At 36.2% G+C, this 25175-nt stretch overlaps 2 protein-coding genes across 3 annotated transcripts; both read left to right on the top strand.

Moving 5' to 3' along the window:
* Positions 1–1544: 1544 nt before the first annotated feature.
* On the top strand, positions 1545–18585 carry LOC132308787 (uncharacterized). 2 transcript variants are annotated; one of them, XM_059807005.1, is made up of 10 exons: positions 1545–1590; positions 1683–1834; positions 2631–3935; positions 4018–4484; positions 4708–6438; positions 8885–8996; positions 9116–9205; positions 17156–17221; positions 17301–17396; positions 18195–18585. In XM_059807005.1, exons 2-10 carry the CDS (start codon positions 1724–1726, stop codon positions 18312–18314), a joined length of 4098 nt encoding a protein of 1365 aa, XP_059662988.1. In that variant the 5' UTR covers positions 1545–1590; positions 1683–1723; the 3' UTR covers positions 18315–18585. The 2 variants fall into 2 exon arrangements, with proteins under 2 accessions (XP_059662988.1, XP_059662989.1); XM_059807006.1 differs by lacking the exon at positions 1545–1590 and having other exon boundaries at positions 1756–1834; positions 2636–3935.
* A 1882-nt stretch (positions 18586–20467) lies between these two features.
* LOC132308786 (uncharacterized) lies at positions 20468–23344 on the top strand. Its single transcript, XM_059807004.1, has 4 exons — positions 20468–20920; positions 21289–21832; positions 22471–22753; positions 22916–23344. The coding sequence occupies exons 1-4, from the start codon at positions 20517–20519 to the stop codon at positions 23050–23052; spliced, it is 1368 nt and encodes a 455-aa protein (XP_059662987.1). The 5' UTR covers positions 20468–20516; the 3' UTR covers positions 23053–23344.
* The last annotated feature ends 1831 nt before the right edge of the window (positions 23345–25175 follow it).

Below are 25175 nucleotides of genomic sequence, written 5' to 3'. Positions count from 1 at the left end.
TCAATTTGCCACATTAGCAATATCTCCCTCCTCTTTCAGCCTTCCCAATCGACTCCATCTATTATCGTTCTCAACTCTGAACTTGCCTTCTCTCTCTCTCTCTCTCTGTGCAACTACAAACTACAAGCTACGAGAATCAAAACTCATATATTTCAGTTTATCTATCTGTCTGCAAGAAACAGAAGTTGAAAACCCATATCGGCATATCATTTCAGATTGTTCAAAAAATAAAAAACCCATATCTTTCAGTTTCCATCGCCTGCTGTTCCATATCTTGTTTGGAACATACATAAAGAATCAGTGGCCACAACCGGGGAATCAGACCCTTTTAACTCACCATCGTTTTAGAGAGAGAAAGAGGAGAAAGACTATTGGGTTTTGAACTTCTGATTCTTGTAGATTTTGTAGTTTGCAGTTGCAGAGAGAGAAAGAGAGGGCAAGAAATGGAAACTGATTGGGAAGGAACAGCAGGCGATGGAAACTGAAAGATATGGGTTTTGATTTTTTGAACAATCTAAAATGATATGCGGGTTTTTAACTTCTGATTCTTGCGGACAGATAGAAAATAATTTTTTATTCTAAAGAAGAAAGAGTGGCAAATTGAATATAAAAATAATTTTTTATTACATGTGTCTACAATTAATTGGTCTAATTGGTATAGTCCACCAACTCAGCCAAGTGAGGTGTATGGACTTGATCCATGCAATAATTTCTCCAAATCATGGACACTAGCATACGCGTAAAGTGTGCAGTGAAAATGTGAATGTGGAGATAGATTTACGGTATAAAAATGATAGAATAAAAAATAAACATTTGGAGATGGCTGTAGTAACATAAATTGGGGACAAAATTAGAAAAAAATAATAATAATAATGAATGGTTATGATAGTTAGAAAGAGTGATATAGTCCACGTTTAGGGTAATAGCATGTAATTCGACAGGTTTATGGCTTTTATACAGAGCCAAATGAAATTATAACCAAGTAATTAATAAAAAAGTTTGTTATTGTTATTGTAAAATAGAGAGTTATGTTAAAATTTCTAAAGAAAAAATGTGGTTGACTGCTTTTGTTGTCAAAATTAAGCTCTATTTGTACTGATGTAAAATATTTTTTTCGTAAAAAATATTTTATTTTTTAGGTAAAACATTTTTTTTATTTGTCCACTTGAAGGGCCGTATAAAATAACTTGTCGAAATTGATGAGTAAATTATTTTTGTTAAATTTTAATATATTTTTTTATTACTAAATATTTTAGGATAATCAGACACAAGAACAAATGGAGCGAAAAGAATTTTTCTATTTTATTTTGTCTTACACCATTATTCGATACGTGTGTTTAGGCTTTAAGCGGAACCAATCCTGTATCAGCCCAATCTCACAGCCCAACGCTTTTCCCTAACTAGGGTTTCCATTCCGTTTTGGACCCGTTAAAATATCTCCCATAAATACAGTAGCCCAACCCAAAACCCCAAAACCCTCTGAGTCTGAACTCATTTCCCACAAAACCCTTTACCCCTCCCCCCAAGCCCCCCCCCCCCCCCCCCCCCCCCTTCTCTCTCTGGGCGACAAACCATCCCAATGAAGCCATGGTCTCTCTCTCTCTCTACATTTCTCCTTCCGAAGTAACCCGTTTGAATCTGGTCTAACGTTGTTTTGGTTTTTGTTGAAAATGATGTTTCAGAGAACAGTATTCCTATTTGGATTTCTTCTTTGAAAGCTTTGATGGCGATTGTTCAGCAGATGCACAGAAGCTTATTTGCCGCCTCTAATTATCGCCTTTTCTTTGGGAACTTCTCCAACTATTCATTTCTGCTTCAGCCTATCACTTTGAAGGTTCTCAGTTCTATTTCCTTTCCATATGTATATATATGAATTTGTTGATTTAGGTGAGAAATGATAATTCAAAATGATGAATTAGACTAAGAAGAAATGTTAGGAAATATGACAAATCCCAAAGTAATTCATGTTATTCCTAATGTGTGATTCCGAAAATATTGATACATTTTATGGTTACACTCTTATCGTTAAACTTTTGTTGTCATATGAAGTAAGTATATGACTGGGATCCAAATGGTGCTGACAGCATGAAGACGTGAACTTAGATATTTTTCATACAAGTGGAATGCTATATATGGAATTGGAATTGTTGAACTCATTTTCTTTCAATTCCAATTCCACGTTTCTAAATGCAACATTATTTTAATTGGTGAAAAGAATTGCACTTTACAAGCCTTGCGGGGTATGTATGTTAATTGGTGGAATCGGCAGTTTGGTTGAACAAAGCAAAAGCTTTTAAGTGGAGTTTACTGGCCTGTGCTATTTTTTTTTATTTATAAAAAAAATAGTTTTTTCTTGTTCATGTCATTGTCTATATGTTCAATGATACGATCTTATTATGTAGAAAATACATTTCTTGTGGACTATTTTTTTTGCTGGAAGTCCATACAGATTGATTGTTGCAATAATACTTTCAAATCAATGGAAAAACAACCGTGTTTGTTTCGAATTGAAAGAAAGATGATTTTTTTTTTGTGTCAAGCTATTTTAGTATGTCATGGTACTTTTTTCTTTGTTATTTTTCCCATGTTAATAGTTTTATTATTTTATGGAATTGGTACTACACTTGCAGAACAGAATGTTGCAGAATTTCCCAGCCACAGGTTTACGGTGTTCGTCATTTGGCACTGGTGCTACAGATGAAAAATACTCAAAGCTCAAATTTAAAAAAGTCAAGATTTCTTGTATTATAAAAGCCAATCAACCAAATGTTCTCAGACTAAAGTCTGAGCGAAATACTCATATTTTTGGAAGCGTTGCTGATGAGTCCAGGTGTGCCATTACCGTCCAGCCCCAATTAAGAGTTGGCCTCTGTACAACTGGCATTCCCAGGAATATTTTCGGTTGTGGGTCATTGGGTGGTGGTATCAGATTGAGTTCACCTTATTATGAAGCTTTTGCAAGGAGGTCTTTCTCTAAGATTCCAAAAGCAGTAATGAATAAAAATGGTAATTCAGGTGTCACAGATGGAAGGACCGGTGGGAATACTTTGTCCAAAATATTTAATAAGAATTGGAAGCAGGCAAAGGGATCGGCTGTTCAGAGGAAAAATGTCAAACGCAAGGTGGCAGTTGCAGCTTCCATTCAGGCAAAGGGATCGGCTGTTCAGAAGAAAAATATCAAACGCAAGGTGGTAGTTGCAGCTTCCAATCAGGCAGCTCCCAATCAGGCAGCTTCCAATCAGGCAAAGGGATCGGCTGTTCAGAAGAAAAATGTCAAACGCAAGATGGTAGTTGCAGCTTCCAATCAAGCAGCTTCTAATCAGGCAAAGGGATCAGCTGCTCAGAAGAAAAATGTCAAACACAAGGTGGCAGTTGCAGCTTCCAATCAGGCAGCTTCCACTCAGACAAAGGGATTGGCTGTTCAGAAGAAAAATGTCAAACGCAAGGTGGTAGTTGCAGCTTCCGATCAGGCAGCTTCCAATCAGGCAAAGGGATTGGATCTTCAGAGTAAAAATGTCAAACGCAAGGTGGCAGTTGCAGCTTCCAATCAGGCAAAGGGATCTGCTGTTCAGAAGAAAAATGTCAAACGTGAGGTGGTAGTTGCAGCTTCCAATCAGGCACTGGGAAAAAGTGGTTCTAACTCTAAAATTTCAGCTGTTAAAGATGTTGATATGGTGAATTCGGGAGGGCAGCCAGTTGGGAATGGCATGAAAAATCTGAAGCAGCAGTCAAGTAAAACAAAAGCTAATGGAAAACTTAAGCAGCAGTCTAGAAGCAAGACAAGTGGTGAACAATCTTTGTCCAAACTATTTAATAAGAATTCTGGCACTAATGCTGTTTCTGATGTGGCAGCTGAGCAAAAAAATTCCAAAAGAGCTTCTCAAGCAAAGAGTCAAAATCTCACAAAGAATAACCAATCTCCAGCAGCTTCAGAGGTTAGAAGTTTTTTACTTTCAGACTTATCAAGTTAAGCGTTTATCTCATTGCAATATGTTGGCTAACGCTGCAGTTTTTCAGAATAATTCAACTGGGAACACCCCCGTCAAAGTAATTGATAGTTCTGTTTCAGCAAAGCCGCAATCCAAAAAGACAACTGGGAAAACTCATAAAAAGGGGAAACCTATAAAAGGAGCTAATGTACTTGTGAAGTCCATTGAGGAACTTCAAGCTTCATCTGCCCATAAATCACAACAGAAACACACCCCTCAAGTGACAGGCAAAGCTAAGACCCAGGGACGGAGGACAACAAAGCATTTGTATCCTGCTACTGGTAAATCTGTTGTGGTGGTGGAGTCTGTCACAAAGGCAAAAGTTATCCAGGGCTACCTTGGCGATATGTATGAAGTTATACCTAGCTATGGTCATGTAAGAGATTTGGCTGCAAGATCAGGGTCTGTGCGGCCCGATGACGACTTCAGTATGGTATGGGAGGTCCCAGCTGCTGCCTGGACTCATCTTAAGAGTATCAAGGTTTCTCTAAGTGGGTACGATATCAGCTCTTTTTTCTATCACCATAAATGTATTTTTCAAAATGCATGATATGCAAAATTATACATGTTGCTCAGTTTTTGGTTTTGAAGTGGCATCTAGTAAGGTATTCTAGATGCCACTCTTCCTCAAATCTCTGCTATTTTCTTTTTGCTTATATACATTTTTGTGATTTTTAGTTGGCCGCTAATATCTATCTTGTTCTGCCTTGTTTTTCAGAGCAGAAAATCTTATTCTCGCATCAGATCCTGATCGTGAAGGAGAGGCTATTGCTTGGCACATCATTGAAATGTTGCTGCAACAGGATGCTCTACCTGAAGATATCACTGTAGCTAGGGTTGTCTTTAATGAAATAACTGAGTCATCAATCAAAAGCGCGCTGCAGACTCCAAGAGATATTGATGTAAATCTAGTCCATGCTTATCTTGCACGGCGAGCTCTTGATTATTTGATTGGATTCAGCATTTCACCATTGTTATGGCGTAAATTACCTGGTTGCCAGTCAGCTGGACGAGTCCAGTCTGCTGCTCTGTCTCTTGTGTGTGATAGAGAAATGGAAATTGATGAATTTAAACCACAGGAGTATTGGACAGTTGAAGTTTTTTTTAAGAAAATGGAACTAGGTTCTTCAGTGAATAACTCTTCTTTTTCATCATACTTGACCCATCTTCATTCAAAAAAGGTTAACCAGCTTTCAATTAGCTCTCTTGCATACGCTAAAGATATTGAACAGAAGATTAACCTGTCGAACTTTGAAGTCATTGGCTCTAAAAGAAACAAAATGCGAAAGAACCCTCCCATTCCATATATAACATCATCACTTCAGCAGGATGCTGCAAACAAGTTAAATTTTCCAGCGACATATACAATGAAACTGGCACAGAAACTGTATGAGGGGATTCAATTATCAAACGGCAAGGCAGCAGGATTGATAACATACACCAGAACAGATGGGTTGAACATTTCTAATGAAGCAGCAAAGGACATTTGCTCATTGATCATTGAAAGATATGGACAAAGTTTTGCATCAGAGACTCCTCGCAAATATTTTAAGAAGGTGAAGAATGCTCAAGAGGCCCATGAAGCTATTAGGCCCACAGATATCCGGAGTTTACCTTCAATGCTTGCTGGAGTGCTTGATGCGGATTCCTTGAAGTTATATGCTCTTATTTGGGCTCGTACGGTGGCATGCCAAATGGAACCCGCTATTATTGATCAGTTACAAGTTGATATTCAGAATGCTGGTCATTCCATTGTTTTTCGATCTGCATGCTCAAGAGTTGAGTTTCTTGGATACCGAGCAGTGTATGGAGATTTGGAAGCTAAAGCAATCAAGTATAATGAAAATGAAGGAAATGACCGTGAAGAAAATTTTAAGGTTCTCAGTAATTTGAAGCAAGGGGATCCACTGTGTCTTTGTAAAGTTGAACTCAACGAGCATCATACACAGCCTCCACCACGCTACAACGAAGGATCATTGGTTAAAAAATTGGAGGAACTTGGTATTGGAAGACCTTCTACATATGCAACTACGTTGAAAGTGTTAAAGGATAGAAATTATGTGACAGTAAAAAGTCGGACATTATACCCAGAATTTCGTGGTCGTATGGTGTCAGCATTTCTTTCTAACCATTTTTCTGAGGTCACGGATTATAGTTTCACTGCAGATATGGAGACTGAGCTTGATAACGTTTCTGCTGGATTTACTGAATGGAAAGGCCTCCTTAGAGATTATTGGACAAGATTCAGCAAGTTTTGTGACCAGGCTGCTAAAGTACATATTCATGAAGTGGAGAAGATGTTAGAGAAAACGTTTGGGGATTTCTTGTTTGCCTCTCTACCTGATGAAAGTAGGACATGCCCAAGTTGTCAGGAGGGCACTTTGATTTTCAAAGTTAGTAGGTTTGGTGCAGGCTATTTTATAGGTTGTGATCAACACCCAAAGTGCAAGTGAGTATGACTTCACATGATTTCAACTCTTTTTTTTCCCCTTCTATTTTCATATATTAATTCATGACCAACAGGCTAGTGGCCTAGCGGTATCAGCCTCTTACTTCCCAAAGGGAGGTCAGGGGTTTAAGTCTCAGAAGGGACAAGTGTGTGTGAGTGCCAACTAGTAAAAAATATATTAATTCATGCTGCTTCCAACTTTTTCATGTACTGCTCACGATAAAAAGATATATTCTTTGTGTGTGTAATTCAGATTTTCTATTTTCTTGGTATAATTTGGTATGCTGTATTCCAAGCTTTCACTGTAGTCCATGTGACCGACTTGTTCAGCCACTTGTTTTGGCTATTGGACTCTGTCTTTGTGCTTTGTGAACTGTGAAGTAAGTAATCAGACTTTTTTTAGTGTTCTTGATTTATGTGGAGTAATGGTATTTAGTGTTCTTTATATGGCTGTGTAGTTGTGCTATATATCATGTATGTTTTTGTATAAGAGTTTTTTTTTATAATCTTTTACATGTGTTGAATATTTTGTGGGATTTGAAAATGAACTGGAGTTGGAGGTTATACATATATATATATGGAGTTTTAGTGTCATTAGATGTACACTTACCAATGAAGTCACTGAAGTGGTGCAAGAGATGATTCGCTGGTTGGAAAAGAGGCAATTTATTGAAAAGGGGAGGCTAACTCTTTTTGATTGTAACCTTCCTGTGTACCATATGTCCATATGTGGCAAATAGATTAGAAGCTTCAAATAGATTTCCTGGCAGGTGGTTTGGGCTTTGAATTGAAATATCATACAGTGGAGTGGGATGCAGTTTACGCCTCCCATTTGGAGAGAGGGTTCCAGCATCAAAAAGTGTTGGTTGTGAAAGCAGCTCTATTAGAAGTGTAGGTTGTTGGCATAGGAAATACAAATGCTTTCAGGTGGTTTGAGGATTCAAATACTCAATGGATTCAAATGCAGTTTGTGCTTCTATTAGGAGAGAGTGTTCCGGTATCAGAAACCTTAGGTTGTGAAAACAGCTCTATTAGAAATGTGGTTGCTGAGATATGCAGAGGACAAAGGTTGCATGGTGGGGAATTTGGTTCATAGGAAATACTAGTGCTAGGACTGATTGGACTATAAATGAAGTCGGGAGTTCTCATTGAACCAAACTATGGAAAGGCATTAGTATGGGAGAATTTCTTACCAGTAGTAGAGGGGGTGTGTAATTGGCGTGACACTTGGTGTGGGGATATTACTGTATGAGTGGTGTGTTCTTAGATCCTTTTACCATTGCTGTGGGCTAGGAGTTCATCGCTACGAAATGTAACTGGTATCCGTCAGAAATTGGAGCAATTTGGGATCCTTTGTTGAGCAGGGTTGTACAGGACTGGGAGTTGGTGTCCGTGGAATCTTCTTTGGCTTTTTATGCCGTCATACCGTCACAGCAATAGAGTAGATGCTTTGAGGAGGAAGGCTTGAGTGAAAATGGAGATTGCTGGTTCCCATAGAAGATATTTGCTAGCTAGAGTGTGTTCCGAGGCAGCTTTTCCTTTCATGGTTTACCTTGGATGACTGCACTAGAGAGATTTCTAATGAGAGCAAAGGTGGAGTATGGTCCTAATTAGATTGCGTGTGGAATGGAGTAAAGGAGACAGTAGATAATTTGTTGGTGCACTTCGGCTAACAGAGCTATTGACTCTTATTGTCAGCAGTCAGTTTGGAGAGACATAATACTACAACTGAATTTTTTTTTAAATTCAAGGAGGGCTTGGCTCCGAGGAAATTTTTTGATCCCTTTTTGCTCATGGGTCGTGGACCCTAATTTGTACTCTCTTGTAGTCCGATATATAAGTGCATTTAGGGTTTGGAGTGAGTTGTGAGAGAGACATTGAAATTCGTACAGAATAGACTGAGGGGCTGAAACTTGTAATCTCTAATTTTACACATAGTGAAAACTTTCAATTGTTTTTCTTTTTTGAGATTCCACTCTCTAAACCATACTTCCTTCAATTGTTTTTCTTTTTTGAGATTCCATTCTCATGAATGCATGTCTACCACTAACAATGTACACCATATTTATCGTAACATACAACATATTCCATGTGCTTCTCCATGCTGCAGTATTGTAGGCAATTGTATGGATTTGCAGAACAAACTGATCCATGGGCTGCCTCATGGACCCTAAACTGTTCTCTCTTTAAATAATAACTTCATGAATACCATGTAGGTTGATTTAGTTTTTCTTCTTAATTTTCTTGTTCATTAATTGTAGGAAATAACATAGTAAGTGGTTCTTCACATTTCATTTATTTAATTAGAAGTTACTTATAAAAATAGATTTATTTAATTATAAGTTTGTTTGATTACAGACAATTTTGTGATATTTCATCCTTTTTATTTTTTATTTTTTATTTTGTTGCCACTGTAATTTGCTGCAATGTTTGGATTGGTGTACAGGTACATTGCCAAGACATTGTATGGTGATGATGACGAAGAGGATGCTCCTCAAAATAACAACACGGCTGAGGAGCCAAAAGTGCTCGGTCTAAATCCGGGTTCTAATGAGAAGGTCACTTCGGGTCTTGACTTATCATTTGATCAAATCAGCATGCATTTTCAATTTTTACTGAAGTTTTTTGTTTCTTTCAATATATTTGTTGAAACTTGAAAATATTATTTATCTTTCAGGTCCTGTTGAAGAATGGTCCTTATGGGTATTACGTGCAACTTGGTGAAGACAGGAAGGGTTACACACCTAAAAGATCTTCTATTTGTCAAGTATGTATAGACTTCTGCATTTATAATGTGACTGCAAACATTTTAGACTCCTTACCTATTGCCATTGTTTCGTATGCAAATCTATAACCATCTCTGCTTTCTTTTCCTTTTTTTTCCCATTTGGTACTCACCCTCCAAGGAATTGTTTGCACCCAAGAGGATTCGAACCTTAGACCTATCTCTGCTTTCTTTCATATATTGCTACCTATAAGAACCAATCAATATCTTCAACCAATATAAAATTGGCAGTGTTATTTCTTTTACGCTGGGGAATCCTTAAAATTCTGTTTTTTCCCTTTTCTTTTCCATCATAATATTACATATTAACTTTTGACTAAAAATGACACAAAACAATATATATACACAATGTCATTAAATATACCCTGTGAGAATAATTATTTGACATACTATTCCATTTTAACTGATTAAGAATAAAAACATAAAGTAGGAAAAATTAAATGTTTAACAAAGAGTGTACCTGTCAGGACTATGTCTTAAGTATCAAAACCTCACTCTTGCCCAATTTGTTGAGGCCAAGAGTTGTGGCACTGGCCTTTGGACTTTATGGAGGCAGAGCACACAATGAAGATTTGATATTTGATGCAATGCCAAAAGTCTATTCCGTGTAGGAGATTTGTCCACATTTTAGTCTAAGGATGGAGAAACAAGATTAATTGCGGGGAGGAGGAGACGTGCCACATGGGTTGTTGTAGTGATAGACACATGGCAAGATTAACTGTGAAAACGATATGTTATCTGGCAGACATGGTGAGGTAGGGTCCAGGACCTTCATCATGTTAGTTCTATCAGGCGTGAGAATATAGGTTGAATCTCAGAATTGTCACTATGTAGAAAGCACGGAACACGGATACGATGCGACACGACACGGAGGCAAATCCTTAAAAGTAGGACACGGACATGGCAGGGACACGATGAATAATAAATATATATATGATGTTGTACTTTAAGAAATTAAGAGTAATATTATTTTTTTATCAACCTAATAGTGAAAACAATTGTTTTTTGGTAGGAATAAGAGAGAATGATAGAAAGAACAGGGGCGGAGCCAGAAATTTCAATTTTGTGGGCGGTGGGAATTAGTACTATGTAGTTGTAATTTGAAAACATTATAAATCAATTGTAAGATATTTTTCTATATTAGTATTAGTATATATATTGAGGAAAATATAATTTGAAAAATGATAAAAATGCAACTTAATAAATAGAGACAAAATATGAAAAGGAAAAACACATAGAGAAGAGAAAATAATAAATTAAATATAAAAGGAGAACTCGTAAAGCAATATATTGTTAAATAAATAATTTTTCTTCAACAATTGTTTAAAATTGAGTATTTTTATTCCATTTTGGGGAGAAAAAAAAAAATCATTATTACCTAGATGGAATATTTTTCTTTCTTTTTTTTTAATCATTTTAATTAAACAAAATATTGCAAATTAATGAAAACAAAATAGAAAAGTACTTCAATAACTTATACAAGGAGTAGCTATAGAATTTGTCATTTAATAAGCGAGAACTAAAAATATTAGTATATATGATATATATCGTTTCTTAGTGCTTCCAATGCTGACCGAGATTAACAAATAATTCTAGTTATTCTTTTTGTGTAAAAACCGTCAAACAAAATGTTTTATAAGAAATGTTTGTGTGTATTTTTATTAAACATTAAAAAAAAAAAAAAAAAATTCTCTCTTGAACTCATAGTAGGCAAATTAGGGATAATTCCATAAAAATGGAGTTTTGGGGGTCAAAGGACAAAAGAATTGAGTCAAAATTAAGTTTTCCAAATTAATGAAATTTTATAAAAGTCTGAAGTGGACATGAAAATTTATTGCACATCATCTTTTTATTCCCAAAACACCTTTCTCTCATATCTAGAGAGAGAAGCCCATCTATGGCAACCCTTCTTCCCAAACGAACAATCAACAATCCTATCTGCCATCTCTCTCTTTCACCCACCTTACCAACAAACCTGTTAAAAAAAAAAAAAAAAACAACAACAACAAATCTTTGTTCTCCCTCTCATGTCCCTCCAAAACATCTTTTCCGCCAAACCCGATTTAGACCCAAAATCCATATCAAACAAAAGAAATATCAAGATCCAAGCGGAGATTCAAAAACCAACACTAAACATCATGAAAAAACCAACCCAATCCTCTGTAATGGTCGATCCATGGCTCGGCAATACAAAAGGTTGATACAAATGCTTGTGGATCCACAAGAAATCTTCAAGTGGGTCTGTGAAATCCAAGTCACACCATAAAAATTGGAATATTCACAAATGAGAACTAGGCCTCTCTCCATTTTTCTTGAAGGTTTATAGTATCAAAGTAGCAAATATGTACCTTTCAAAAAAAGAAAAAGAAAAAAGTAGCAAATAAATCTTAATTTCTAGGGTTTGGTTGGACTTGGCGACGTCAGCGAAGGCTTGGGCGTAGCTTCCGGCAGTGCTGTCGGCCATCCTGGCTCTGCCGCGTTGTTTTCCGGTGGTTTTGACGGCGTGTTTCGGGAGTTTAAGGAAGGAGGAGCTGCCCGAGAAGGAAAGTTTGAGAGGATTGACATAGATGGGTTTCTCTCTCTAGATATGAGAGGGGTAGTAGCATAATTTCATAACAACCATAGAAGGGTATTTTGAGAATAAAAAGATGATGTGCAGTAATTTTCCATGTCCACGTCAGACTTTTATAAAATTCTACTAATTTGAAAATTTTGATTTTGACTTCATTCTTTGGTCTTTTGACCCACAAAACTCCATTTTTATAGAATTATCCCGGCAAATTATACATTATATGTAAATGTAAATATACTAATAATAAAATTATTTTTATTTCCAAACTCACTAACTCAAAGTGTGTGAAAAACTTTAGGTAGGCCAACTGAAAGTTTTTTGTAAGTTTTGAGGCATACAATTTAGGAAAAAGAGGTACAAAAAGAATTTTGTTGTGAAAGGAGAAAAAGAAGTATTTACGCTATGTTTGATGGAATGGAATGCCCATTCCAATCATTTCTTTGTTTGGTATGCAATTTAAAGTGGGAATCCATTCCATTGGAAGGAAATCCATTACGGAATGAAAATTCAATCCGCAACTAAACCTATGGAATGGCCATTCTATTCCTAAGTAATTTAAAAAAAAAAAAATCAAGTTCCTAAAAAACTCTCATGCTTCGCGTTGAAAAACCACCACCACAACCAACACCGACTTTCACCATCGCCATGACTTCCGTTGCCTTCCACCATCGTCACTGCCACCGCCACTATTGTTGCCACCTTCAACTAACACACCGCCACCACCTCCACTGTGGCCACCACCACCACCAACTTCCACTACTGCCACCGCCTTCCACCAATACCACCTTCGACCACCGCCACCTTTACTGCCTTCCAACTTCGTCATTGCCACCACCACTACCATTGTCACCGCCTTCACCATCACTACCACCTTCCACCACCACTGCCGCTTTGCACTATTTCCACCACCGTCACTACCACTGTCACCACCGTAACTGCCTTCTACCACCATCACACTGCCACCGCCTCCACTGCCTTCCACCGCCACCGACTTCCATAACCCCCACCACCTTCCACCGCCGCCCCCACCGCCACCACCACCACCACCAACTTCCATAATCACCACCACCGCCGCCGCTGCCACTTCCACCTCCACCACCACCACCACCTCCACCTCCACCTCCACCTCCACCTCTACCACTAACACCACCTCCACCGCCACCGCTACTGCCACCAACTTCCATCACCACCACAACTACCTTCCACCACCGCCACCGCCACCTCCAACTCTAACGCCACCGACTTCCATCACCATCACCATCACCACCACCACCTTCCACTGCCGCCACCTCCACCGCCACCACATACACTACCGTCTTTAACCACCACCATCACCTCCACTGCCTTCCACACCCCCGACGCCTTCCACCATTACCACCACCGCCACTACCACTGCCGTCACCCTTCTGCCTTCTGCCACCACCGCCTTCCAACGCCACTATCTACACTACTACCGCTTTCCAGCTCCACCACCATTGCCACCACCGCCTTCCATCACCACCATTTCTTTTTAAAAAATTTATAGAAGAATGTTATTTTGCCAATTAAATTATTTGTCACTAGCATGGGTATTTTGGATAATTTAATTTAAAATTCATTCTTTTCTAAATTTTACATTAGTCAATTCCTATAGATTTCATATTTGCAACAAAACAATAGAATGGGAAGAGTATTCCATTCCCATTCTTATTCATTCCATTTCTGTACACCAAACGCAACATTAGGGTCTGTGAAGAAAAAAGAAAAGAGGAGGATAAAGAAGAAGAGAGAAAAGAGGAGAGAGAGAGAGAGAGACCATTCACAGTTAGCAAAGCTTGGTTGGTGGGAGAACAAGAGAGTCAAGGATGATCATGCAAGAGTTTGAACCTTTCAACTAAAATATTAGCATTAATATCTGATTGTTTTAATATAAAATTATTTTATAAAACAACTAATTTTAAGTAATTATGTAATGACCAAATTATTAATTACTAAACAACTCATATTTACACTTCAACCCAGGTTTCTTTCTAAAACTTTCTTAAAAATCCCGAAGAATGCCTTAGTTATCAATCAAAACAAAAATAAAATAAATCCCCAAAAGTGGAACATGCGTGTCAAACATGTATCCATGGCAAGTCAAAAGCGCGTCCGTGCCAATGTCCAACTATTAAAAAAAAAAATAGGGCTAATTCAATAAAACCCCCACTGCTTTCAAATTTTGATCATAAACCCCCAACCTATTTCAGAAAACCCCCTACACTTTAAAATTTGATCACATTGCCCCAATATCCGTTCTGACCCGTTCACTGGGCTGTGAAATGACAAATTTGACTTTTCTATTTATTGTTAAATTAAAAACTGTAAATTATTTTATAAAAATTACAAAAATACCCTTTTTTCTTACTGTTCTTCTTGTTTTCATTATCGCCGAAAGCCTTGCTGTCGGCAAGAAAAAGCATCGGCCGGTCATTGCCGAAGTCTTTACTCTAGCGCGAAGTCGCCGGTCTGAACAGAAAACCGGTTGCTACACAAGGCAGCCACCTGGAACCATGAATCGACTCGAACAGGTCGCCGACAGCGACGTTTGTCGTTCCTCCATGAACGGAAACCATCGTCGTCCTTCACCCAAATCTTCGTGTTCCCATAACTGCTTATACGTGTATCACCCTCTCTCTCTACCTCTTTCTCTCTACCTCTATTTCATTCATTCATCGCATTGTTCATTCATTCACAAATCATAGTCAAAATTCAAAATAAATAATCATGGGGTTAGCGAAATCTCTTCAGTCGCAAGAAAAAACGTAGTAATTCTTCACTGTCGATCACGAGCGCTTTCCACCAATCCTCTAGATCACTGTCAATGGTGTCGAACTCCATCTCTCATGCCTAGATCGAGGAAGAGCTAACGTAAGTGTTCAAGCAATTCATCGTGAACGGCGACGACAAGATTTCGTCGTCGGAGCTCAGTGCAATAATGGGCAGCCTGGGCAACGACACCACCGTGGAGGAGCTGGACATGATGATCCGAGTGGTGGACGCCGATGACTTGGCATGGTCGCGTCATGGATCGGTCCTGGTCGGCTCACCGAATCAAGTCCTCGTCCTCACTAAACTCGTGTCTCTGTATTTCTCGGGTTGGTCCTGGTCGGCTCACCCAACAAATCAAATTACCTCTTTTAAGTGTCAGTTTAATTATTGTGGAAGATGCATATAATTAAAATGAATATGTAATGTCTGTTTTTGTATTGGATTTATTGGGTGGTGTTGAAGCCAAATTGAGGTGATGCTTTCAATAGATTCGCCATGGTCTATTTTATAGAGAGAGAGAGAGAGAGAGAGGAGGGGGGGTTTGAAGAAAAAGATATTAAAGGGTGTTTTTGTAATTAAAAAAAAAAAAAAATTAGTTTGAAATTTAGCATTAAATAGTAAGGTTAAATTTGTCATTTCATAGCCTGGGTAATGGGTCAGATACGGATATTGGGGCAATGTGATCACTTTTTAGAGTGTTGGGGGTTTTTTGAAACAAGTTGGTGGTTTATGATCAAAATTTGAAAGTAGTGGGGATATTTTGAAATTAACCCAAATATATATATATATCATACACGATTTTTGGCTTGTCCGACACGTGCCTAGACATGTCCGGGTGTTTGACACGGATTCTTTGTCCTTTAGGCGCTGTGTCCGTTCTTCCTAGATTGTATCCCTCTTAGAACCCCACACACGTGGGACAAAATAGAATTGACGCTATAAATCATATAAAAATATTTTTATATATTAAAACTATAGATCATTATATATTCTCTCTCTCTCTCTTTGAATATAAGGAAGCAGTCACCAAATAGAGAAATTCATTACAAGTAATATACACCCTGTAGCCTACCGGTGTGGTAGCTCGTCCAGTGTTTCGCACCCGCCCACAGAGTTCGTCACAATTTTAGGTTGTGATAAGGAAAAATATGATAGTTACTTGCCCAGAAAAGATAAGAAAAAATATGATAATATGTGATTGACCAAAATTATTGCCTTAAATAGAGTGGATTGGTGAAGCAAGCCTTGTGTAGCCAACCCCCAAAACTTGGGAAAAGGCTTTATTTTTTAAATAGTCAAAGAGAATCATTTATTTTCTTTTCTTTTCTTTTTCTTTTTCTTTTTCTTTTATTTTTCTTTCTTGGTGCACCTAGGCACTGGAGCATAAGGGTGCACAAAAAACCAGTGAAACCAATAAACCGTACCGGACCGGTCGGTTCATTCTGGTTTTCTTATGGTTCGGTCTGGTCCAGGTTCCAAAATCATGGAACCGTAATTTTACAGTTCGGTTCTGGTTTGGGGTCCTTTGGGACCGGACCGAACTGAACTGTTTATATGTAATATATATACTTTTCTAGCCCTCACTTCGTTCACATTGCTGCCCTACTCTCTCTCTGTCTCTCTCTATTCTGTTATCCCTCAGGACCCTCACCTCACCACTGCACCTAACTTGCACTAACATGCTGTCCAGATCTGCTACTTTACAATATATATATGTGTGTGTATTTCTCATTTGTTCCAGATCTGATCTGAATGGCTATCTTTGCCGTTGATTTTGATGACTACTTATGTACTGTCACCGGCATCGACGTACTGGGTCATGGGATGTTGGTTTAGTGAAAAAGAAGTTGGAGATCTGAGGTCCTTCCTGAGCTTTGTTCAGATTGTGATTTAAAGTCCTTCAGGAGATTCTCCATTAAACTACACTATTATGTTTCCTCCAAAAGAAAGAAAAAAGAAACACTATTTTCATAACACTGGTCTGCAATTAGTGCCAAAGCAAATGGAATGGATTTGATTTTTTGTTTGATTGTCATGGATTGTGCTGAAGTTATAGTTAGTTGCAGAACTGTGGAACCGAACCAGTTCTTCATGGTTTGTTTTGGTTCAGTTCCATTGGTTCTCACGGTTTGGTTTGGTTCCAGTTTTTATGGAACTGTTAGGACCAGTTTGGTTTCAAAATACCGCCAAACAGGTCCGTACCAAGCTGTGTGCACCTTGATATGTACTTCCAATAAACAGGGTATATCATTCACAAGTTTCAGTTGCAATAAATTTTTTTTTTTTGGAAGGTTAAGCAAACTCACACACCCATGCCTCCACTAAGGCTGACCTCCCCTTCGGAGAAGTGGGTTTGTACCAGCTGGGCTATTGCCCATTTGGTTCAGTTGAATGTTGTTTATCAATTCTTATACGTAGTTCATTCATCCCTAATCATTATCTTTCTTCCCCCCACACCTCAACCTCCCTCATTTTTTTGCCATGCAGTTATGCTTAATTATTTAATTTATTTGCTATCAGTTGGAATGTTTAACCCATATATTGGGACTGATACAATTTGTCTATTTCAGATAAAAAATGTAGACTCCATCACACTGGATGATGCCCTTGAGTTCCTGCGCTTTCCTTTGACTATAGTATGTTTCCATCTAAATTGAGTTTCTTATTCTAGTTTTTATTATCACAACACTTATTTTTTTCCCGACTTTGCATCAGGGAAACCATCCGGAGGATGGCCAACCAATTGTAATAAAGGTTGCAAAGTCAGGATATTCAATTCGACATCGGCGTTCAATCGCTCCCGTACCTAAGGTATATGTTCATTTTTTAAGCACAACTCTGTTATACTATGCTATATAGTGGTTACCTTTACTAATATTTCTTCTAGTGTATGCTATTTGTAGCTTCATTCTCGTTTATTGTTAATGTTGTGGCACATGTGATTCAAAGCATTTTTTTATCAGATTGGAGAGTAGGTATAGAGATGCATGAGATACTTAAGTGGAACATGTATTTTTCAAGGAGGAGTGTGATAGTGGGCAATAATTTAGGATAATGTATAAAGTCCCAATTGGAAGACTATGTCGCGACATATTGGGAGCATTAGGGAGACAAGTGTCATTGAGTTTTACTTGACTGTAAAAATCTATTCTGGAAGCGTGTTTGCTTAATTTTTTTTTGAGATTCTCCTACTACTACGAGCAAAAAGAGTCTTGGAAACAGTTTATGGCCCATAGTTCGATTTTTGGGTAAGCTCTTGTCATTTGAGGGGGTGTGCTCGAATTTTTGTAAGTTGGGATCACCGCAAATCATATAACAACTTGTTGAAGTGGAAAGATGTCTCAAAATGAGTAAACCCTCCCTAACAAAAGAATGGAAAACAAAAAAGTACAAAAGATGAAAAATAAAATAAGAAAGTAAAAATTAACAATTAAAAAGAATGGTTGTGGAAGCTAATGCAGCCCACCCTATCTCATGAGCTCATCCCGAGTTAATAAAATCTGCATCAAATCATTTCTTAGACTTGGCCCTTGAGTTGCTTAAATTGGTTATCTTTTCAAGTCTTTTGCTGCTGCACTATATTTTTGTTGGTTTAAACCTTGTAAGCAGAACATGAAGGCAAAGGACATAACTCTGGAGAAAGCCGTAAAGCTTTTGTCGAGTAAAGATGTAAAGAAATGTGGGCGACCCAAGAACAAGCCAAAGCGTGAAATCTATGAGACCGCGTAGGCTTTGTATGTTGTGTACCAGAGGCAATTTATCCCAGTTAACTCATCCATATATGGAGTTGACCAAGCAGTGCATCAAAGTCCCCCGATAATTTTTTCTTTTTCAACTACAGGAATATAGTTGTATATTAACAGTTACAATAGCTAGTTTTGTGGCAAGTTTTTCCATCTTTTTTGTATTATCATTGGTTCCATTCTTTTGTCTATGTACTTGTTATGAATTTTGTAATCCCTTTATTTAATATATATATATAACCATAATTGTTTCTTCATGCGGCTGGCTCTCAAGTGTCAGTTACATAGACCTCTAAATCCTTGTGTCATAGATTGATTTATTAGTGATGCGATTTGCTGGTGAGTGTTATGTAACATAATTCTCTTAAACGAGTTTTGCTCTCATGTTCCGTGCTTGTTATAACCTTCATTTCAGTTCATTTCACATATATTACCTGCGAAGCAGTTCTTGTGGCTATTAGCAGACGCACGTGTAACTCCTTTTTAAGTTTGTAACTGTCATCCAACAATTGGCCCGTGATTCCAGCAACTTCACACCAACATCTGAAGGTCCGCTCGTGTGCAAGTGTATTACACCCACCCACAAATGTTATGATTAATGTCCCAAGTGTACTGACTCCATCATAATTTTGGTTTTGAGAGAGAATATATAATTTTTTATTAGAGAGAGTATATACGTATATAGTATATTTTTCAATATATATATATACACACACACACACAGTTATACACACATATAGAGAGAGTATATAATGTATAAGTTTATTGTGGTAAGTGAGAAAGACTTCCATGCACCTTTATTCTACAGTTATATGTGACATCAATCAATTGTATCATGTCAGTGTCAATATTTAATAAGATAGTAATACTGGTCTAATTAAAACTTTCTCTTAGTAAGGGAATAGTTTGGAATTTTTTTTAAATGAAAGGAAAATTACAAGACATGCTTGGTTTGTAATTTTAAAAACAATTTTGATAAATTCAAAAATAGAGAACAGTTTTTAGAGGATTATAAAAAATTATTCTCTAAAAACAGATCATCACTACAACCGGTCCAATAAACTTTGAATAGTTTGGAATTTTTTTAAAATGAAAGAGAAACTATATATACTTGTATATACTTGGTGGATTCATTATGTGACTCTGTGGAATCTTAATCTTGTGACCAGATGTTGTGAACTTCAATCCAAGAAAATATTTTGATTGATTTATTTATTATCTTTTGGGAGACCCTTAAAGAAAGGAATATGGAAAAGAGAAAAGCCGTGTTGGATTACTGTTAAACTCCTTGCTTGAAACATACTACTACCATATGATGGGGGCAAAAGAACTCACGGGACAAAGCAAGGATGCTTAGCAAGGATGCTTATTGCTTTTCCTTTCCAACTTTTGTGCGTGTGTGTGTGTGTTTGTGTGTGTAGCTTCCGGCACCTTAAGCTTTTTGCAGTTTTTAAAATTTATTTATTTTTTGTGTTTTCTACTCCTTTCACCATTACAATTATCTAGGATAGGGAAATCTGATCCCAAATAATTTTATTTGCAATTTCATGCCATTTATTTAACAAGCTTTAAGTATTGGTTGTGAAAGTACTATCTAGTTCATTGTAAGTTGTACAACATTAATAAAGACTAAGAGATGATTTTAGGGTTTGATTGGTAAATATATATATAGAGAAATTGATAATAATGGTCATGATTTATTTTTTGTTTGGTCAATTAGTGTAATCTGATATATAACTAATCTTACAAATGATATCCTGAAAATAAGTAACTTACAAGATATTTGATTCAAAATTTTATTACTTTCTCAGTGAAAACTCTTCTACAATTTAAATCCGTAGCTACAAGATTATTATGATATATATATATATATATATATATATGTCAAAAATTATATACTCCGTAGTTATTATTATTACAATATATTAATGCTGAACCATAAATTGAACCACTTGTTGTCCTTCCTTCTTATATTAATGTTGATTTTCTTCGAGAAAACAAAATTAATTAAAAGTTTTTACAAAATAGACTATATAATGAAAAAGTACGCATTCACATGCTCATAGTGTTGAACCAACTGTTACTTTCTACATATATAATACACACACAAATACACGCACTTACTCACATATATATGACTCCTTTGTAGTACTCTTCTAGATATTGTGATCTGCAGAAAGTTGAAGCAATGAGTCCCATTTCTCACTCCGGCGACACCCACATCGACGTTGAATTTACCGATCAACACGTGTCATTTTCCGATCAGATTGACGAGCCTATCCAAGCCAACGTTCCCTTACTATTACAACGTTCTTATGCAAGATCAAGATCATCTATATTTGATGAGCTAAGAAATTTTAGGATAAGCCTCAAATGGTGGGCACTTGACCACTCTTCATGCATGGGCAAGTTCATATCCTACCTTACATTCACAATATTCACCATCTTCATCCCCGCCGTGGCCTCCTTTGCCGTCCGAGTCCCGGCCACCGCACTGGCCGACGACCCCATTTCCTTGAACAAGCTGGTGCAACTTCCGGCCTCAGGATTAGCTGTGATAGGATTCTTCACGTTGTCTAGGTTCTTTCGAAGGTACAGTTAATCACCATTTACTCTAAAAATGTTAATGTTCAAAAATTTTAAATCACTTTTTCAAGAAATTTGGAAATTAAAAGCATTTTTCCCGGCCTTTTCCATGCAATTGAGCATTTTTAACTCAAATTTCATACAACATTTTTCGCAAAATAATTGCTTGTTAATAACTATTTACTCTAGAAGTTCAAAAGTTCATTTAAAATTTTTTTTATTTTATTTTATTTTTTATAATGTGCGGGGTAACATGTGCATCAATTATGATTATGAGCATGAAACTGAGGTTCAATTTTTGGTATTATTCACAATTCATATATTCTAGAAGTTGTAAGAAATGATGTATCTACAATATTTATATCCTCTAACAGGTATGGTCTCCGACAACTTTTATTTTTGGACGATTTACAGGACGACTCGATGCACATTCGTCGTGGGTACACCGGAGAGCTAGACAAGGCCTTTCGATACCTAGCTTGCATACTTTTACCATCCTTTTTTGTTGAACTAGCCCACAAAATTATATTCTTCTCAACAGTGACAACATCAATACCATATGTTAACCCCAAAAATATAGTTCCAATCAATTCCGTTTTATTTGTGTTGGTTTTGGCTTCATGGGTTTATAGGACAGGTGTATTCTTGCTTGTTTGTGTGTTGTTTCGTTCGACTTGTGAGCTCCAGTTGCTTAGGTTTGAAGGGCTCCGTAAAATGTTGGAGGGATGTGGGTCAGATTCCGGTGTCATTTTCGAAGAACATCTGAGGATTAGGAAGCAGTTATCAGTTACTAGCCATAGATATAGGTTCTTTATTATTGCTTGTTTGGTTACCATCACAGTTAGTCAATTGGGAGCCTTGTTGCTGGTGTTGACATCAAAATCGGAGAAGAATTTCTTCAATTCTGGTGATCTTGTGGTAAGTACACATCTCTCTTTATGTAAGTAAATAAATTTAGCAATAACATCAATTGTAAATATTGTATAGATACAAAAGACTTTAGGACCATAATGATTTATTAAGTTCGAATAATCTTGAGTTATCATGTAAGGGCTCAACTAGAATTCGAACATCTGTTTGATTTGATTCACTCGGTATGAGCTATTAGATTGCATTTGCATTCTTTTGTTGAAAGTTCAAGCAAATGCACGTATACTAACAATATATATTGCCCTAACATGGCTCAAACTCTCAACCTCCCCTTTGAGAAAAATATATCATATGATCTGTGTCTTTTGTTCTTGAATATTGCATCATTATCTATCCAAAAAAAAAATTGTTCAAATACTAGATTGTCCGTTATAGTCCACATTTATAGTTATTATATATATATATGTGTGTGTGTATTGTATGCATGGTTCGCAGTATCGTTCGACATGCAACGTATCGACTAATACGCGACCTTTATTTAAGTTCGATACATTACTCTTTTTCAAGTCTGATACGCGAATCGTATCAATCAGTTTATACTAATTTTGTCCAAATCCGTTATACCACAACCGCGAGCGATTGATATCACGACCTTGACTATAAATTATTTGTACGATGAAATGCAGGTTTGTTCAGCAGTTGAGATAAGTGGCTTCTTTTTGTGTCTGATGGGAGCAGCAAGAATCACACACAGAGCTCAAGGGATTGTGTCAGTTGCAACTAGATGGCATATGCTTGTTACATGTGCCTCTACTTCTTCTACTTGTGGACCACCACCAGACAGGCCAAAAGGTCAAAATATGTGGACACCAACATCTAAATACAGTGACAGTGACTCTGATTCACCACAAACTTTCATCACAATTTGCTCACAACACCCATCCTGCTTCCGCACAAGGCAAGCTTTAGGTCAGTAAATATTTCATCTGCACAATTAATACTTACAACAATTTTTTTTACAGCTGATCAAAAGGAGTGGCAATTAGTATATGTAACCCCATAAATGAGGACACAAATTGCAGCTGTCTTTGTGTCTCTGTAGTATATAATGTTCATGTCTGCACAATGCAGTTGCATATTTGGAGCACAACAATGGAGGAATAACGTTGTTTGGTTTTGCACTTGATCGCGGATTGCTTCACACGCTCTTTGCATTCGAATTCTCTCTGGTGTTGTGGATACTAAGTAAGGTGGTTGTTCTGTCTTAGAGCCGAAATTCCAAAAAACAGATTCAGGAGGTGCTTCTGTTCTGTCCCTTCAATTTTATATATGATGCACAGAGGAACTTTTGAGTTACAAATGCAAGCCACTTAAATTCACAATTATTGTTCTTATATGATCCACTCAAGTTTAACTATAACTCTGCATATTTGCATTCTTGAAAAATATGCTTTTGTAATTGTCTTTTTGCTATGATTTGTTCAAACTACTGTTGGAAAAAAAAATACTGTAAGAAAATAATGTGTATCAATGATTATTTTCATGGAGTTTATTTCTCAGAGTGGGTATTAGGTATATGTATTACATCATCTGTGTCCAATGTTAATGTAGAAGATTGGCAAAAATATTCATTAAAAAAAAAATTGCATAAACATATAAATCTAAAGTTAATTGGATTGAAGAATCACAGCAGATTAATTTGGTTAAAGTAACAGAGTAAGTGCCTCTTTTCTGGTTTAGTAAACTAAATTCTTGATAAAATTAAAAATTAACCACTCGTCATAAATTTTAGAGTTAGTAATTTAAAATTTAATATTTTTCTTTTAAATTTTAAATATTCAGCATTATTATCACAAAAAATTTTATTCTCTTTATTAACTTTGTAAGAGCATCTACTCTTTTGTGTAAAAATATACACTCTCAGTCTCTTTATTTTTTTTATCTCTAATATACAGTCACGTCATTAATGTATAAAATTATTGTATATTTTACATGATCTTTTTACACAGTCACATCAGTATATTTCCTTCCTTCTTTCTCCTTTCATTAATTAATCAACCATATTTTAAGTAGGTTTGTAAAAATTATGTGGGTCCAGACATAACATATGTTGATTGTTATTAAAGAATATACCTTTTGTGTATAAAATAACTGTTGTAGTTAAAAATAAATATTTTAAATTTTTTGTATAATTCTATTATTACATATCAAATTTACAAAAAATATATATACACACACAATAATTGAAGATGCTTTAGGCAATAACCAAATAGATTTATTATACACAGCTTCAAGTCAAGTACATAATTCAGTTTTTAGGTATGAACCCAATTAGATCCGTTCTTCATCCACCAACTTGCCATTTGTGGTCCACGTAAGATTGACAACTTGGCATTTGTGGTCCACATAAGATTGACAAAACTTGGCATTCATGGTCCACGTTAGTTTCAATTCTACACCAAAAATACTCCTAACAAAAGCCCAATACCTACCGTTCGGCATAACCATTTTTTTTTTTTTTTTTTTGTCAATTTCAAAACAATAGCTTTGTTGTACTAGTATTTTGGGTAAAAATCCAAATCATATTTGATAACCAAATTTTGTTTTGGAAAATTCAGAAATTTGTTTTATAATTCATCAGTTACATATCAAAAACACACAATATCACCAATTTAGTAGCATGGATTTTGACCAAAAATATCTTATATATTATGAACTATGTCAAACCAATATTAACAGTCCCAAACATGATATAAGCCCAAATTTAAATATTAATTTTAGAAAAACAATATCATAACACTTCCCAAACACTATTATGTATAGATTAAACCATACATGTGTTGGTAGAGTGCCCAAATATCTGAGTGGGTGTGTTCGTATTTAAGTTCCCTAGTGTATTGGAAAATAAAAAATAAAAATAAAAACCTTAGTATTCATGTAATTCTTAATTCCTTTAAGGCCCAAAATTAGAAAATCAAAAACTCATGATACTTAATTGATGTCTACCTTATTATAAATTTTGGAAATCTTTAAGTAGAATTGGTTTGGCTAGATGAAAATTAATACTGAAAAGTGAAAGTAAAAAAAAAAAAAAATCAAAGTGAATGAAAAAAATTGAAGTTTTTGATTCTCTATTTTATTAAAAAAAATATTTACAAAAAATATGAAAATTAAATATTAGGAAACTTATCATAAAAAAAGTACGTTATTGTAAATTTATTTTTTAATAAATCATAATTTTCCTGTGCTTTTTATAGGAAAATTTTATGAAATATTTAGGTGGTTATGAAAAGTAATTTTTTTTCTTCAAATTTTCTTTTTCCTATTAATCAAACTTTTAAAATGTATATAAAAAAAATTAATTTCTTTAATTTCTAGTTATTCCCATAAT

This window comes from Cornus florida, unplaced genomic scaffold, assembly GCF_030987335.1.
Source record: "Cornus florida cultivar Cherokee Brave unplaced genomic scaffold, ASM3098733v1 CherokeeBrave_3.0.0_Hap2_Chr05, whole genome shotgun sequence".
NCBI classification, from domain to species: Eukaryota; Viridiplantae; Streptophyta; class Magnoliopsida; order Cornales; family Cornaceae; genus Cornus; species Cornus florida.
The sequence above is the reverse complement of the archived record's forward strand: the minus strand, read 5'-3'. Positions and strand labels throughout refer to the sequence as shown.